General features: G+C 39.9%; 1 protein-coding gene across 1 annotated transcript; it reads right to left on the bottom strand.

Annotated features, from left to right (window-relative positions):
* Positions 1–384: 384 nt before the first annotated feature.
* On the bottom strand, positions 385–14,606 carry LOC139651048 (adhesion G protein-coupled receptor E2-like). Its single transcript, XM_071527880.1, has 23 exons — positions 14,591–14,606; positions 14,433–14,471; positions 13,956–14,324; positions 13,644–13,775; positions 13,325–13,471; positions 13,044–13,169; positions 11,432–11,575; positions 10,459–10,605; positions 10,164–10,310; positions 10,037–10,074; positions 9,328–9,408; positions 9,025–9,054; positions 8,715–8,880; positions 8,154–8,267; positions 7,876–8,051; positions 7,522–7,734; positions 7,166–7,369; positions 6,053–6,294; positions 5,875–5,941; positions 5,225–5,316; positions 2,552–2,711; positions 2,236–2,301; positions 385–1,900 (listed from the first exon to the last, which is right to left on the bottom strand). The coding sequence occupies exons 1-23, from the start codon at positions 14,604–14,606 to the stop codon at positions 1,853–1,855; spliced, it is 2,964 nt and encodes a 987-aa protein (XP_071383981.1). The 3' UTR covers positions 385–1,852.
* Between the last annotated feature and the right edge of the window lie 298 nt (positions 14,607–14,904).

Genomic DNA, 14,904 nt, shown 5'->3' on the forward strand with positions numbered 1-14,904 from the left:
AGCAGGATGTATTGTAGAAGGAAAGTGCAGTACATTTCTGACATTTTGTCAATACTTAAGATCTAATATAACTATCCCTTGTGTTATTGAACTTGGGTGAGTGCCTGTGTATAAACTTGGATGTTAGGGAAAGAAGGAGAGAGCGAGTTTGTTTTACAAAACACATATTCTGCTCCCACTAAAGAATTTATTTATGAGCTAGGCAGATAGATAAACTCTTCCAAACACTGCTGTATGAATGATGGATCTATTGTGCACCACCACTTTGTTGTACGTGTGACAGGATGGAGTAAAACTACAAAAATGAATAAAATAATTACCATTTGAATAATCTAATACAGAAATAGTGCTGCAATGTATAGAATAGTTTAATGACAACATCTAACATAGGCTTCTGAATGGAGATAAGCAATATCGCTAATAGTGACAGAAACAATAGGTAAGCCATAGCTCTTTAGCTAGCATGAAACATCAAATAAATCACACACAAATGATGGCATGAATGTAAACATAAGTAATTATACTCACAATGTTTCTACAGGTGACAAGAAAAAAAATTTTTTTGTATTTATTTATTTTCAGAGACCCTAACCCTTACTTGGATTTTCATGATGGATTATCCATATATCATAAACCTAACCCTTCTTAATCAAGTGGAATTTAACCAATCAGTTCACCCTTTTGCCCGTTAGTGCATACTTTCCTGAATTACATGCATCAAATCTGTTACAGACCTCCTTTATATACATAGAATGAAACTAGATTGTTTATATTATATTGCCTTGACTCAGGCTCCTTGGTATTGGTTGTTGGGAGTTAATTTGCTGTTGCCCTCACTGTATGTCACTCTGAATAAGTGCATCACCTAAACGCAATGTAAATCTATACAATGTAAATGAGTTTGCCTGGTTTTCCCATCCCGTTAATTTGTCTTGTAAAGCTGGACATGCCCCAGTGCATCCAGCCCCCTTGTAAATACAACAATGTAAATGGAAAAGATAGAGAGAGACAACAGAGATCTGGATGCTGTTTTACTCTGTAGTGTTTGTGTGTTGTGTGGAAAGTGACCAACAGGGGTTGTGAGTGATAACATGATTGTACAGGCTCAAGATAACAAATTAGCAGAGATGAAGAGAGATATAGGCCAATTTTTAAATAGAATCTATAGGAGTAAGAAATAGTATTTAGTTCATCTAATTTCCTTTGGCCTAATGTATGAATGTTCTTATTAGTTACCAAGACATGTGAACCATCATAAACCATCAGGCTTCTTATTGTTTTCCAATACATATGGTTGTCAAACTTGTGAATCCCTGTGGACACATGAGTTATATCAGTGTTAACAGATGTATTGTATTGTTAATGGATAACTTATTGAACAAGGAGTTTCACAGCACTCTTCAAACAAACAAAAAACATGTTGTGACCTTCATCAGGGAGTAGCACATGAAACTGCAAGGTGTGCTTTCAACTTTAGCTAAATTTATATAAAGTAACATCCACCTCAACACTGGCTTAAAGACACTAGTGATAATGAAACCAAAACAAAACTTAAACTCAAATAAACCTGCCTGCTATACGTTATTGGAGGGAGATTGACACTTTGCCACAGTGGTCAGACAGTTCTTACTTGCAGTTCTTACCAAAGATCTAAAAAGATCTTACTTTCCAAACAGAAGTTTGTTGAGAAGTAGCTCAAGTCCAAAAATGATGATACAATCAAGATGTGGACATTCAAATTCAAAGATATTTCATACACTACATTCATGTAACTGGAATTTGTCTGTCTCTCATCTCTTTTTTCCTTTTGATTTCATCACCATTACCCATCATCCTGTCTTCCCTGATCTGTTTATTCTTCAGCCTTGTCCAAGTCCTCAGAGACTGACGGTGCATCTCTCTGTGGAAAGCAGCATTGTTGTTAAGAGAATCACTGAACAAAAAAATAATGAATACGTTGACTTAGTCACTACAGTTGTCACTACACTTATTCCCAGTACCTAATAAAAAGGGTTATTAAGCAAAATGACAATTCATCACAACATTTAACCAATTATAGAAATACATATGTCTGGAGTTGATGGCTCTGCATTTAAGCTGCTTCCTGCTTATCCATGCTGCATGCTCAAGATAAAGCATTCATTAATCCCTGTAATTATCACTCTATCACTCTCTTTTTACTCTTAACACCCCCCCCCCCCACCCCAGCGATGTATTGTGTCTATAGGAACTCACCACAGATCCTTGAGTATTGCGTTTTCCAAAAGAGCATGTCAACCATTTCATATACTCCTCTCGCACCTAGCAAACATAATGAAATAACACACAACAAAAATTAGGTTTAATTGTTTTTAGAGGTTAAACACATTTCAACTGCACAATAAGATGATTGAGGTGTTGAGCTGTCACATCAACACAAATGCAACCCTAACCCTAACATTCTCTATTCATATTCTCTTCATACTAGTAGAAGTAATAGTAGTAGTAAAGTATCTGAAATAATTTGTTAGGGACGACAGAGAGGAGAGGGGAATGATCTGGATAAGTCTACCTCCTTGTTGAGCAGACAGTGGACGATGTAGAGGAAGGTCCCCTGTTGTGAGTTGAGAATGATAAAGAGGAACTGAAAGAAGATGTTGGTCTGGTACAGGCCTAGGATCCAGGTACAGCCCAGTACAACAAACTGGGCCACGATCTTGAACACGATCAATCTGCAAACAAAACATTTTATAGGCTTTTCTCAACAATGTATCAACAATGTAGGTAGATAAAAAATATCTACCCAGTAGACAGTTAAGTGACACTTCAGACGTATAGTAAATCATGAACTCTACCAATGGAAAGTGGTCCACAAAAGGTATAGAACATATCATACATAGTGGTAACTTACATACATACATACATACACAGAGAGAGGGAGAGAGAGAGAGAGAGAGAGAAATGTATTGACCTGTGATAATATAGATAAAAAGAGAGATCATAGTCAGTATAAAACATGACCTGTAACATAATTGTACAATGATTACAATTACAATTGTTGTCACTGTTGTAACACACACACACACACACACACACACACACACATACTGTATACATACATATATATACACTGTGTGTGTATATATATATATATATATATATCAAGAGACAGAGAGAGAGAGAGAGAGAGAGTCAGATCCTCACCAGGTACAGGCTCAGTGCCCACCAATTGGCAATCGAAACAGGAAAACATAAGAAATCATGGCAACCAAAAGAAAACAGAATATGTGGTCACTGTTCGACAGGTGAGGTCGAGAAGGAGATGCACTTCCTCCTAAAATGTGAAAAATTTAACTCAGCCAGAGAAATCTACTTTAACAAGTTCAACTCCCAAGTCACCCACTTCAGAGAGCTTGATGATCAATCAAAGCTACAACTTCTATTAGGAAAAGGAAACACAGCAGACCCAGCGGCACAGTTTGTAGAAACTTGCCACAACCTGAGGAACAGTGAGTGACCAATACACTTTTTTAAATTTTATTTTATACATTTATTTATTCATTTTTTTTATTGACAGAATCTTAATCGCTCAATCTTGAAACCCTACATATTTGATATTCTCTCTCTACTACACCCTAGCAGACACCTACAAATGCCCTAGCAACCACCTAGTACACCTTAGCAACCACGTAGAAACACCCTAGCACCCTAGCAACCACCTAGTACACCCTAGCAACCACTTAGTACACCTTACCAACCACATAGAAAACCCTAGCAACCACCTGGAAGTGCCCTAGCAACCACCTCGACCACCCTGGCAACCACCTAGAACGTCCTAGCAATAACCCAGAAACACCCAAGCAACCACCCAGAAACACCCAAGCAACCACCCAGTACACCCTAGCAACCACCTATAAACACCCTAGCAACAACCTAGAAACGCCCTAGTAACACCTAGTACACCCTAGCAACCACCTACTACACCCTAGCAACCACCTATTACACCCTAGCAACCACCTAGAAACACACTAGCAACCACCTAGAAGTGCCCTAGCAACCACCTAGTACACCCTAGCAACCACCTATTACACCCTAGTAACCACCTAGAAACACCATAGCAACCACCTACTACACCCTAGCAACCACCTACAAATGCCCTAGCAACCACCTAATACACCCTAGCAACCACCTACAAATGCCCTAGCAACCACCTAATACACCCTAGCAACCACGTAGAAACACCCAGCAACCACCTAGTACACCCTAGCAACCACTTAGAAAGACACTAGTAACCACCTAGAAGTGCCCTAGCAACCACCTAGTACACCCTAGCAACCACCAAGAAACACTCTAGCAACCACCTAGTAAACCCTAGCAACCACCTACAAACACCCTACTAACCACCTAGAAAGACACTAGCAACCACCTAGTAAACCCTAGCAACCACCTAGAACACCCTAGGAACCACCTAGAAAGACACTAGCAACCACCTAGAAGTGCCCTAGCAACCACCTAGTACACCCTAGCAACCACCAAGAAACACTCTAGCAACCACCTAGTAAGCCCTTGCAACCACCTAGAATCACCCTAGCAACCACCTACTACACCCTAGCAAACACCTACAAACGCCCCAGCGACCACCTACTACACCCTAGCAAACACCTACAAACACCTAGCAACCACCTAGTACACCCTAGAAACCACATAGAAACACCCTAGCAACCACCGAATACACCCTAGCAACCACCTCGAACACCCTAGCAACCACCTAGAAACACCCTAGCAACCACCTGGTACACCCTAGCAGCCGCCTAGAACTCCCTAGCAACCAAGTTGAAACACCCTAGCAACCACCTAGAAGCACCCTAGCAACCACATAGAACACCCTAGCAACCACCAAGAGACACCCTAACAACCACCTAGACACACCCTAGCAACCACCTAATACACCCTATCAACTACCTAGAAAGACCTTAGCAACCACCTAGTACACCCTATCAACTACCTAGAAAGACCTTAGCAACCACATAGTACACCCTAGCAACCACCTAGAAATACCCTAGCAACAGCAAGCCCACACATTTTCTCCAGGAAATGTATTCTAGTTACAAAGACAATTTTCTCATTGTTGTAACACACAATCTCTCTCTCGCTCTCTCTCTCTCTCTCTCTCTCTCTCTCTCTCTCTCTCTCTCTCTCTCTCTCTCACACACACACACACACACACACACATAAACACACACACCTTGTGTCTTTGGACTGAGAGACATCACTCTTCATGTTGGCCAAGGTAGGTCTCAGACTCCATAAAGTAGCACAGAACAAGATCCAATTAAGCTTAAAGAAGAAAGACACTGAGAATGAGTAGATATTGAATCTGACCCAATCACCCCATTGAGAAAAGAATGACAACATTTGTGACAACATATGACAACATATGTATGATGCATTACATTTGTTTGAACACTTTAACTGTCAGGATGTATTTTATTCCCAACTGCACATTATGATACTGCTATACTTCTGCAGTTTCTCAATGTCCTGTATTTGGTTATTATATTAAGAAAATATTACAGTAAGAATGATAATAATAACTACGTGTACAGCATGTTTCTTTAAAAAGTTACAAAGTGCTATACTGATTGGATTAAATTATATTAAAATGTGATTTCTAGTGGGGTTCTGGCTTAGTTTTCACCTGAAAATGACAGCTTGGCAAACATAACCGGAGCAGTAATTGTCCAGTTGTTGAGTTGTAAACATCTATGATAAGCTGAACACTAAGAAGATAAATGCAATATCAGAGGGCTAAGCTAGCTAGCTTGTTATCTAACATTTGTGCCATAGATAGATAGATAGATAGATAGATAGATGCTGATATGATAATACACTCACTGCAAGGACAACAATAACCGGCCCTGTTAAAGCCCAGTTGAAGTTGCGATCTCTTGACAGCCAGCACCTGCAATTCAATCACACAACACAATCTTATCCAACCATTGTGCAGGATAAATAGACATACATTAATCTGGAAGAAGCAATGAGTGTATGTATCACTGTTTATGCTACTCACACCTCAGACTTTGTAGCGCCATAGCCATCAGAATACACCAGTGCAGAAATGCCCACAATCACAAATGGAACACCATAGCCAGTGAGGTAGAGAAGCGGCTTGGGGAGGCCGTCCCTCTGGATGACCTGCACCTTGGAGAGTCTTCTGACCAGCAGATGGAGCTGGAGAGCCTCAAGCAGCATCCACACAAAACTGGCCACAACCAGGAAGTGGAGCAGCCCAGCCATGACAGTGCAGGCCAGCTGTTGATATACATAGCCTTTGCCATTGTCCATAGTTTGACAACATGCATAGATATAGAAACTCTTTGTCTATTCATGTGTGGGTTAGTTTAGTGAGTGACTTCTGTAATAGGTGTCCTTTAAAGAGTAAAACCAAAACCAAATCTGTGTAAAGCCTGACATCTAATGGTAAAAAGCATGCTACTGAAATTGTCATCTGCTATTGGCTGATCTTTGCAGCACGATGTAATACTGGTTGTAGGAAAATCACACTCAATAGAACTTTGGTGCAATTTTACCTTTAGTCTTATGTGTTTACAAATTAGTCAGTGATAAACACTGGCAAACTTGCCACAAAATACAAAATAAGGGAAAATAAATACTAATGCCTGTTTAATCCATACAAATACTGTAGGACAGTACATTGTACTTACTGGTTGTTAAGTTTGAATGGCTTCATTTAAGTAAAAGTATCAATGCAGTTAAACCGGTGTATTTACATTGTACTACAATACAAGTCCTGATCCAGAGTGTTTAGAGCTCCATCAAGTCAGTTAAGTGTCAAGGATTTTGTCTGGTCTACTCTTGTCTCATGCACACATGTGTCTTTAGCCAGGAAAAGCTCCATGCACAACTAGATACACACTCAGCAGAAAATTATTTAACTTCATTTGTCAAATTTATAAAATACATGAGACCTGATAAAATAAAACGTCAGGGTTTGGATTAGTTCCTCAACCATTCTGAAAAATTACTCCCCTCTAGTAGCTCCTCAGATGACACTGAGTCATTCCTCTATTACCCATTAACATTGAACTTTGAAATGGACTGAGGACCCCAGGACACTTATACTTGAGAATCAACTAGTATCTGTAACTTAGCCTTATCGTACCTCCTGTTTGACATATCTGTCATTCCACAGCAGCAGTAGATGGGATAGGCCGAGGCTGATGCAAAGGTGAAGACGGGCTGTGTTGTTGATCTTGGGGTTCCAACTACACAGGAGGAAGGTGAGGATGGCCAAAGCAAAGAAGAACAGCCCGATAATTACACACACTCGGTTCAGCCATTCTAGGAAAGGATCCTCTGGTGGAGGCTGAGAAGACAGAGGAATGCACACACACACACACACACACACACACACACACACACACACACACACACACACACACACACACACAGAGACTCAGATCAACCATGGATCAACCTAACCTTGCATTGGTACATGTAAACACAAATCTTTTGTACCTCCCCAATCTGCAGGATGAGGGCAAAGGTGGAAAGGTGAGAGCAGCTGCACACTGTGTAGTTTTCATCAGAGTATGCGACCCAACAGCCCTCTACTGACCAATGCATGGTCTCTCCCTCTTCTCCTCCCTTGTCATCTCCCTGTCTCTCTCTTTTCTTCTCTCCTTTGTCCTCCCAGTACACACAGGTCACCATACCAGAGTCAGGTAATCTCTGAAGAACCACAAGAAACAAAGATTATTAGATATGTCAAAAGATACCTTTGTGTTGTTAGAGAAGTGGATGGATGGATGGATGGATGGATTGATGGGTGGATGGGTAGGTATATAATCAATGGGTTTGTTGAATGAGCACCGTCTTGTGTTGGATAGTGAAGTTGACAGGCTCAGAGAGGTTGGTGTGGTTTGTTGTGGGCAAGATTGCAGTGATGACATCAGAGTACATCTCTGTCTTGTTCTCTGTCTGAAAGTATTGATGACTAAGAAGATTCTCCATCCCTCTGAGTGTCATGAAGGCAGCTGCTGCAGAACCTGGGAATGTCCACATGATAGAGATAAACAAACTTGTAAAAATCTTTACCTTGGTAATCTCCATCATCATCATCATCCTCTTCATCATGAGCTCTCTCTCACCATTGTTGCTTTTGGCTACAGCCTGCAGGTTGATCTCCATGGTGTTTCCTTTGGCTGAGAGGGAAGTGCTGTTCTCAGTGTTGCTCCCTGGACCAATAGCTTGTAGACTCAAATCTGGCACATAGATAGGAGTTACAACAGGTTGAATTGATATCCACCTAGAACTCAAATATGTCTAAGCCAGTGATTCTCAATCTTTTTCATATCAAGGACCCTAATTTAGTCCACATTTGATCCACAGTCCCCCATTTGATGAGATTTTGTCTCAAGATTCTCAGATTTTGACCTTAATCTGAGAATATTTTTATTGTTAGATATGATTTTGTCCGGAATTCCATGACTATCTGTATTGTAGGTAGAAAGATAACAGTGAAACTATGATCAAAATAGTCATTCTTCTACATCCTCTAATTGTGTTAACTTCTTGTAAATGAAATAATGGCGAAGTTTAATAATTTAATCAATTTGCTGTGGACCCCCTGGAACCTACTCAAGGACCCCTGGTGGTCCCCGGACCCCACATTGAGAACCACTGGTCTAGCTAAGAGGAATTTCTCTTACCCACTGTTGAAGTCTGCACGGTTCTGTTGGTCTGGTTCTGAGTTGGCTCTATCAAGGTAGAAACCAAACGCCCTGAGATGCCCAGGATCACACTGCCGGTCTCCCCATCGCCTTCACTACTCACCATCTTGGTTGTCTTGGCCCGTGGTCCAACACCTGACACTTCCTTGAAAAATGTAAGTCATTGTAATGAATAACTGAACTGGCTGACAAATACACACAAAACATATAGAGAGATATGGAGAGAAAGAGGTTCTCTCTAAAGACAACATGGTAGTAATGTTATTGAAATTTGTTGGATGTTGAGTACCATAGATGCAGAGAAGCTGTTTGCCACTGTCTGCAAAGAAGACAGAGGGAAAAGAATTAGGTAAAATGTACTTGCAGTTTTCTCACCACATCACATCACATCTTTACACTAAACGTCAAGAATTCAAGAATGCTCTCACAGAAAGCGTAAACACAGAGAGCAAGCCATGTTTGAATCTCTGTTTCCAACTCCAGTAGAATCATCATGCCCTGACATGCCTAGAAATTGGTAGGGTGTAATAAGTAGGTAGTGATTATCAATGGTACACAAACTGTAGATTAAATTAGAGTTTTTTGTACAGACCGCTTCTGGTAAGGTGATGCCTGTGTTGTCCTTTAGTTGTTGATCCATATTACCAAGAAAAGCTCTCTCTTTTGTCTGGCCCTGCAACAAATACACAAACTCAGCCTCTTCTATCTAAATTTGGATTGTACATCTTGTACATCTTTTGATTGTACACAGTTACGTCTCATCTATGTACTTTTGGATTGTAGCTTGCAGAGGACAAAATAATTAAAGAGACATACAGAGACATTTTGGCAAATTAAATCATCATTAAACCATTAAACATTATTGTCATGCTTTAATAGGACTGATAATTGATCATATTTTTACGTTTGTGTGTCGAAAATGTGTTTACGTTGCTACAGTGCATGCTAATGATTTAGCATGTCTATGTTAAGTGGAAGGTACAGGCTAGCTTTGTATCATCTCAAAATCACATACATACTAAATGTTGAACATACAAAGGTGACATTGCAACCAATGTTTTCATTGCACAATGGTAAGAGATTACTCTGAGGTTTGGATAATGTAACAGGCTTGTTAACTTCTCAGTTAGCAAGCCCGTTACACAGTTAGCAGGTCAGATTTTCCTCTGAAAGATCCTAAAACACACATTGTTGCTATAATTATTTGAGTGTACTGGGGTCATTTTCAAATTACATTGCATAGCATGATTAATGATTAATTAATTGTAGTCTTTCAAATTGAAGATGCCAGCAGTACTTACCTCTGGAGGTTTTATCTCATCAAGAATATCTTGAAGACCTGTCAATATGACAGCATACATAGCACATGAATGCCCTTAACAAAATGTTTCATAAATCTTTGTTCTCTTTTAATTTGACTGTGCTCACTTTGACAAAACGTGACCCCCATCTTCCACAAGATCCCAGTTGAAGGGTAGAATCCATCAGGACAGGAACAGTAGAAGGTCCCTGGTACATTAGTACACACAGTTTTGTGACCACACAGACCTGGTGTCTCACTGCACTCATCTATATCTGTAGAGGAGAAAACACACATTTACACATGCCAGCTCTTATGGGCCAGCAGTGACCACTATTCTGGTCTGTCTATTCTTATGGGACACATTTGGACACCACAAAATAGTAAAAGCATAGGTCACACACATTGAACTATGACACACACCTGTGCATGGGTTTGCAAAGCTGGCTATCACATCTGGGTTGTTTAGCCGGTAACCAGTGTTACAGGTACAGATGTGAGACCCAATTGCGTTGGTACAGTTGGCATCAGGACCGCAGATTGTGGCATCTTTGACACACTCATCAATATCTGTCCAAATACATGATACATGCTTTGAAAAAGTTATTCTAATTTACTGTTACTCACCTATGACCACATAGTTGGTATTACACATTTCATATTGCACGCTTCAGATGAGGTCAATAGCCTAGAACAACTTTAGGAGTCAGGCTGCAAATCTAAGTCCAGGGGTTCTCAAACATTTTCATGTCAAGGACCCCTAAATTGACATATGTACATTACACCAAAAAACCCCAATTCATATTATTTTGGCCCAGGGACCATATATGGGAAGATTTTTGGTGTTTTTGAGTATTGAATTGTATACGTATTTGGACAGTAAATGGGGAGATAGTGGAGGGGAGAATGAAACCTTATTCTTATACATTCTCTTATCAGGGGACCCTATGGAACCTCCTAAAAGACCCCTGGGGGTCCTGGGACCCTACTTTTGTGAACCAACATCCTAGACTCCCAAAAGTTGTTGCCAGCCCATATTGGAGCTACATCCAAAACAATAGCTTTCAACCCTATTACATATGCTGACACAGACCCCTGCTCTTCAAGGACACTTCTTCTTATCTAAGCTCTAGATATCACCTGGACTCCTGTCACCAGGACTACAGAAACTCTGCTTGACTTTGCTCCCTAAGTTTTCTTCAGGTCCTACAACTTGTTCACAATGCTACAACCTGCCATCTCAGATATTACTAACCTCTTGCTTATTGTGACTCTTACATTCCTTGTTGGGTGTTTATATTGTAATCTAAAGTATAAGTCATCAAAAGTGTAATGGAAATCCATGCACAGATAAATGTTAACTTTCAGGGTCTCAGGCAGGCTTCTCTGCAAATACCTTGACAGATGTTGGTCTCGCTGGGTTCTTTGTCTGGTTCAGCTGGTGTGAACCCCTGAAGACATGCACAGATATAAGCTCCAGGTGTATTGATGCAGACAGAATCAGGACCACAGACGGTAGAATTGAAACACTCGTCGATATCTGAGGAAGGGACAGTGACACTGTTCTAATGAAACTGTGACATAATATAGGACAAGATAAAATTGTATGCTCTTTCCACTCATCACTTTTACTCAAAGAAAAACCTGAAAAGACAAAATGGGTCCTGTGACTTGTATTTTTATTCAAATCGAGGCATTTTATGCCGTTTGTGAAATATGATTCTAAAACAATACTTGACCTAGATGTCATGGACCCATTGAAGCATATCAAAAATTGATCATCTAGTCCCTACAGTCGCTTGGGTAGTTGCTGTTACATAATTTAAGGATACATTTGGTGATTTTGGACCTATATATAATTTGTCTCTTACATACCTGTAACACCTGGACCTGCTCCAGAGTCCACTCCCATTGCTATAGCCTGTTACTGTTAACAATGAATCCAAATGGGGTATGTCAAAATATATATATAAAAAGGCAAATTTGCTCAGAAAGCAGCAGCATGGCACCATTTCCACCATTTCTACCTGGCTCCAAGTGCAGTTGTTTACAATCGGACATGACTGTCCGCAAAATTAGATCACACTGCCAGTGACACACCTTCACCCCACTGCAGTCTGTGCTACCACAGAGAAAAATACTTCCATGATTTCAAGATTAGTGAGAGTGTGCGTAATGGCGGAATACTGTCATGAAACTAGAGGTAATTTTAATTATGTACTTTACAACTTTTCTGTTTACTGTCAACTCCCCTGTGGAGCCTACAAATGGCATTTTTGGAGATATTTTGACAAACCCTGTTTGGACTGAGGCCTAGCAATGGGAGCAGGATGTTTCAACTGACAGCTGACTTGTGAATCAATATTCTCTGCAGGTCCAAGTATTATAAGTATGTAAGAGACAAATTATGTATAGGTCCAAAATCGCCAAACTTATACTTTAACCCTCTACCCTCACCATAATCATCATGAGAGGGAGTAGGGAGCAAGCAATGAAAAAAAATTGTATCCTTTGTGTTTGAGACACATTGAGAGATCTTAACACAGTCTGCTTCCAGGTGAGCAAATACAGGTCATGGGCAGTGACAGTAAAGTTTTATTCTCAGCTAGTGCTACTGCATAATGTACGATTTCCATTGTAATACTATCATAATGTCATAATACTATATCATACAAAATTGTTCTATTCTATTCTATTCTATTCTATTCTATTTTATTCTATTCTATTCTATTCTATTCTATTCTATTCTATTCTATTCTATTCTATTTCATTCCATTCGGTTAGACTAGATTAGACTAGACTAGATTGCACTAGATTAGATTAGATTTGATTAGACTAGACTAGACTAGACTAGATTGGATTGGATTGGATTGATTATAATAAATTACATTACATTACATTACATTAGATAAAGGCTTGTAGCAACTCTTGCTTTGGAAACCCTGGCTGAACCTACTTTTGACTAGCAAGTGCAGTTACAGTACAGTATGTCAGTACTGTCAACAGACCTTGGCAAACAGGAGATGAGTCAGGTACAAGCTGGTAGCCTTTATTGCATGTGCAGGCATAACTTCCTGGGTTGTTATCACAGGTCCCATCATCACCACAGACGTTGTCAAGACACTCGTTAACATCTGTCAGGAGCAAGAGACAACCTTTACTGTCGTGCCAACCTGTATATCAGTCTAGCAACCTGCACAAAAGTAATGTAATTGCAGCCAAGCAGAAACAAACATTAGTTTGAGATTGTGAGAGAGAGACAGAGACAGGGACATTTTTTAAATGCTACCTGTGCATGGGTTGGACCCCCCAGGTGGTGATGCTGGGTCTGTTGCTATGAATCCCACCAGACAGGTACAGTTGTATGTTCCAATTTTGTTGATACAATTGGAGTCAGAACCACAGATACCTGCAGTCCTCACACACTCATCTATGTCTGCCAGGAGATGTTACAGACACAATTTTAAAACGGTGTGTATATTGCTAACAAATTGCAAATTGTAAGAATGCATAAAGCCTCTTGATGTACTTCTAGCAAGAAAGTTAATTGCACTGACCATAGGTCACATTGTGATTTACCATAGTTCAGATGCAACAAATGTGCTTACCAACGCAGCCATATGAGTCTGGAGTGGGGAGGTGTTCTGGAGGGATTTCATACCCAGGAACACAAACACAGCCTCCATCACTGTCACACTTAGCAAGTAGTCCACACGAGTCTGGGTTACAGACTTGATGATCTGAATAGGGATATCACACACACACACACACACACACACACACACACACACACACACACCATATTCATCATGAAAAGATGGAAGCAGGTCACTCACTACAGTTGAAGTTATACCTCATTGGCTGCTACATCTTGACACACAATATAAAACAGCAGAAAACAATGATTAGCTGTTACTCACAGATCACATAACCCATATTGCCATGTGGGTGTCCTAATGGTTTGTACACATAGAATCCTCCGGGACAGAGGGCCACATCCACGTTAATACCATAATTACTGCAGCCTCCAATATCTCCATATGCAGTCTTTGTTGTTGGTGTCATAGACTCAGTAGTTGGAAGTGCAAATGGAAAATGAATGAGGTAAGAGGTGCCACCAGTGTTGCTTGCAATACAGCTTTTAATGACTCTGTCTCCACCAATCCCTGTGAAGCGCCACCAACTGTTAACAAGATGTGCATCGTCTTTGGGGAAGCCAGGGAAGGAAGTTGATTTGAAGGCTCGGTTCCGCCACGAATCAGTTAAGTTGGTGTACCCATCACAAGAACCTGCATGGAACAAGGAAAATTATGTCAATAATGATGAGCATGGATGACTGTCATTTCACCTATGGAGCCTAGAAGCTTTTTGTGTCTGCTAGTGAACATCATCTATACCTGGAGGAAATTCACAATGGGCAGGGATGAAGAGTAAACCTGAGAAAAACAGACAATGGAGAGTTATGGAGAGGAAGAATACCTTACAAGTTGTCAGTATTCTTTTACAGTTTACATCTTTACATAACAAATAACAATTCTAGAAAAAAAACATTAACCCTCTCTAAATGTCATATGAGAAAATTGACTTATTTAGTTATTGAAATGAAGAGATATAAGGAATTTGTAGGACCCAAGCTATAAATAACTAATTTTCAAGGTATCATGAAGTACCAGTAATGCCACTCCAAAAACTGAAGTCCGATTTATTTCTAAGACATTTATATCAAACATAACTTCAGTGCTGAACTGTGATTATGATGACTACAAAATAAAAAAAAATATATGCATTAATAAAATGAATGTAAAAGTAGCCCCTAAAAATTATTATCTAATAACATTTTCTGGTTGGAATGATTTGCCTTTGTGTTTA

Source organism: Centroberyx affinis, unplaced genomic scaffold (genome assembly GCF_046629955.1).
Source record: "Centroberyx affinis isolate AG114_WGS23_722 - 3 ecotype Tasmania unplaced genomic scaffold, CSIRO-AGI_Caff_v1 ptg000117l_1, whole genome shotgun sequence".
NCBI classification, from domain to species: domain Eukaryota; kingdom Metazoa; phylum Chordata; class Actinopteri; order Beryciformes; family Berycidae; genus Centroberyx; species Centroberyx affinis.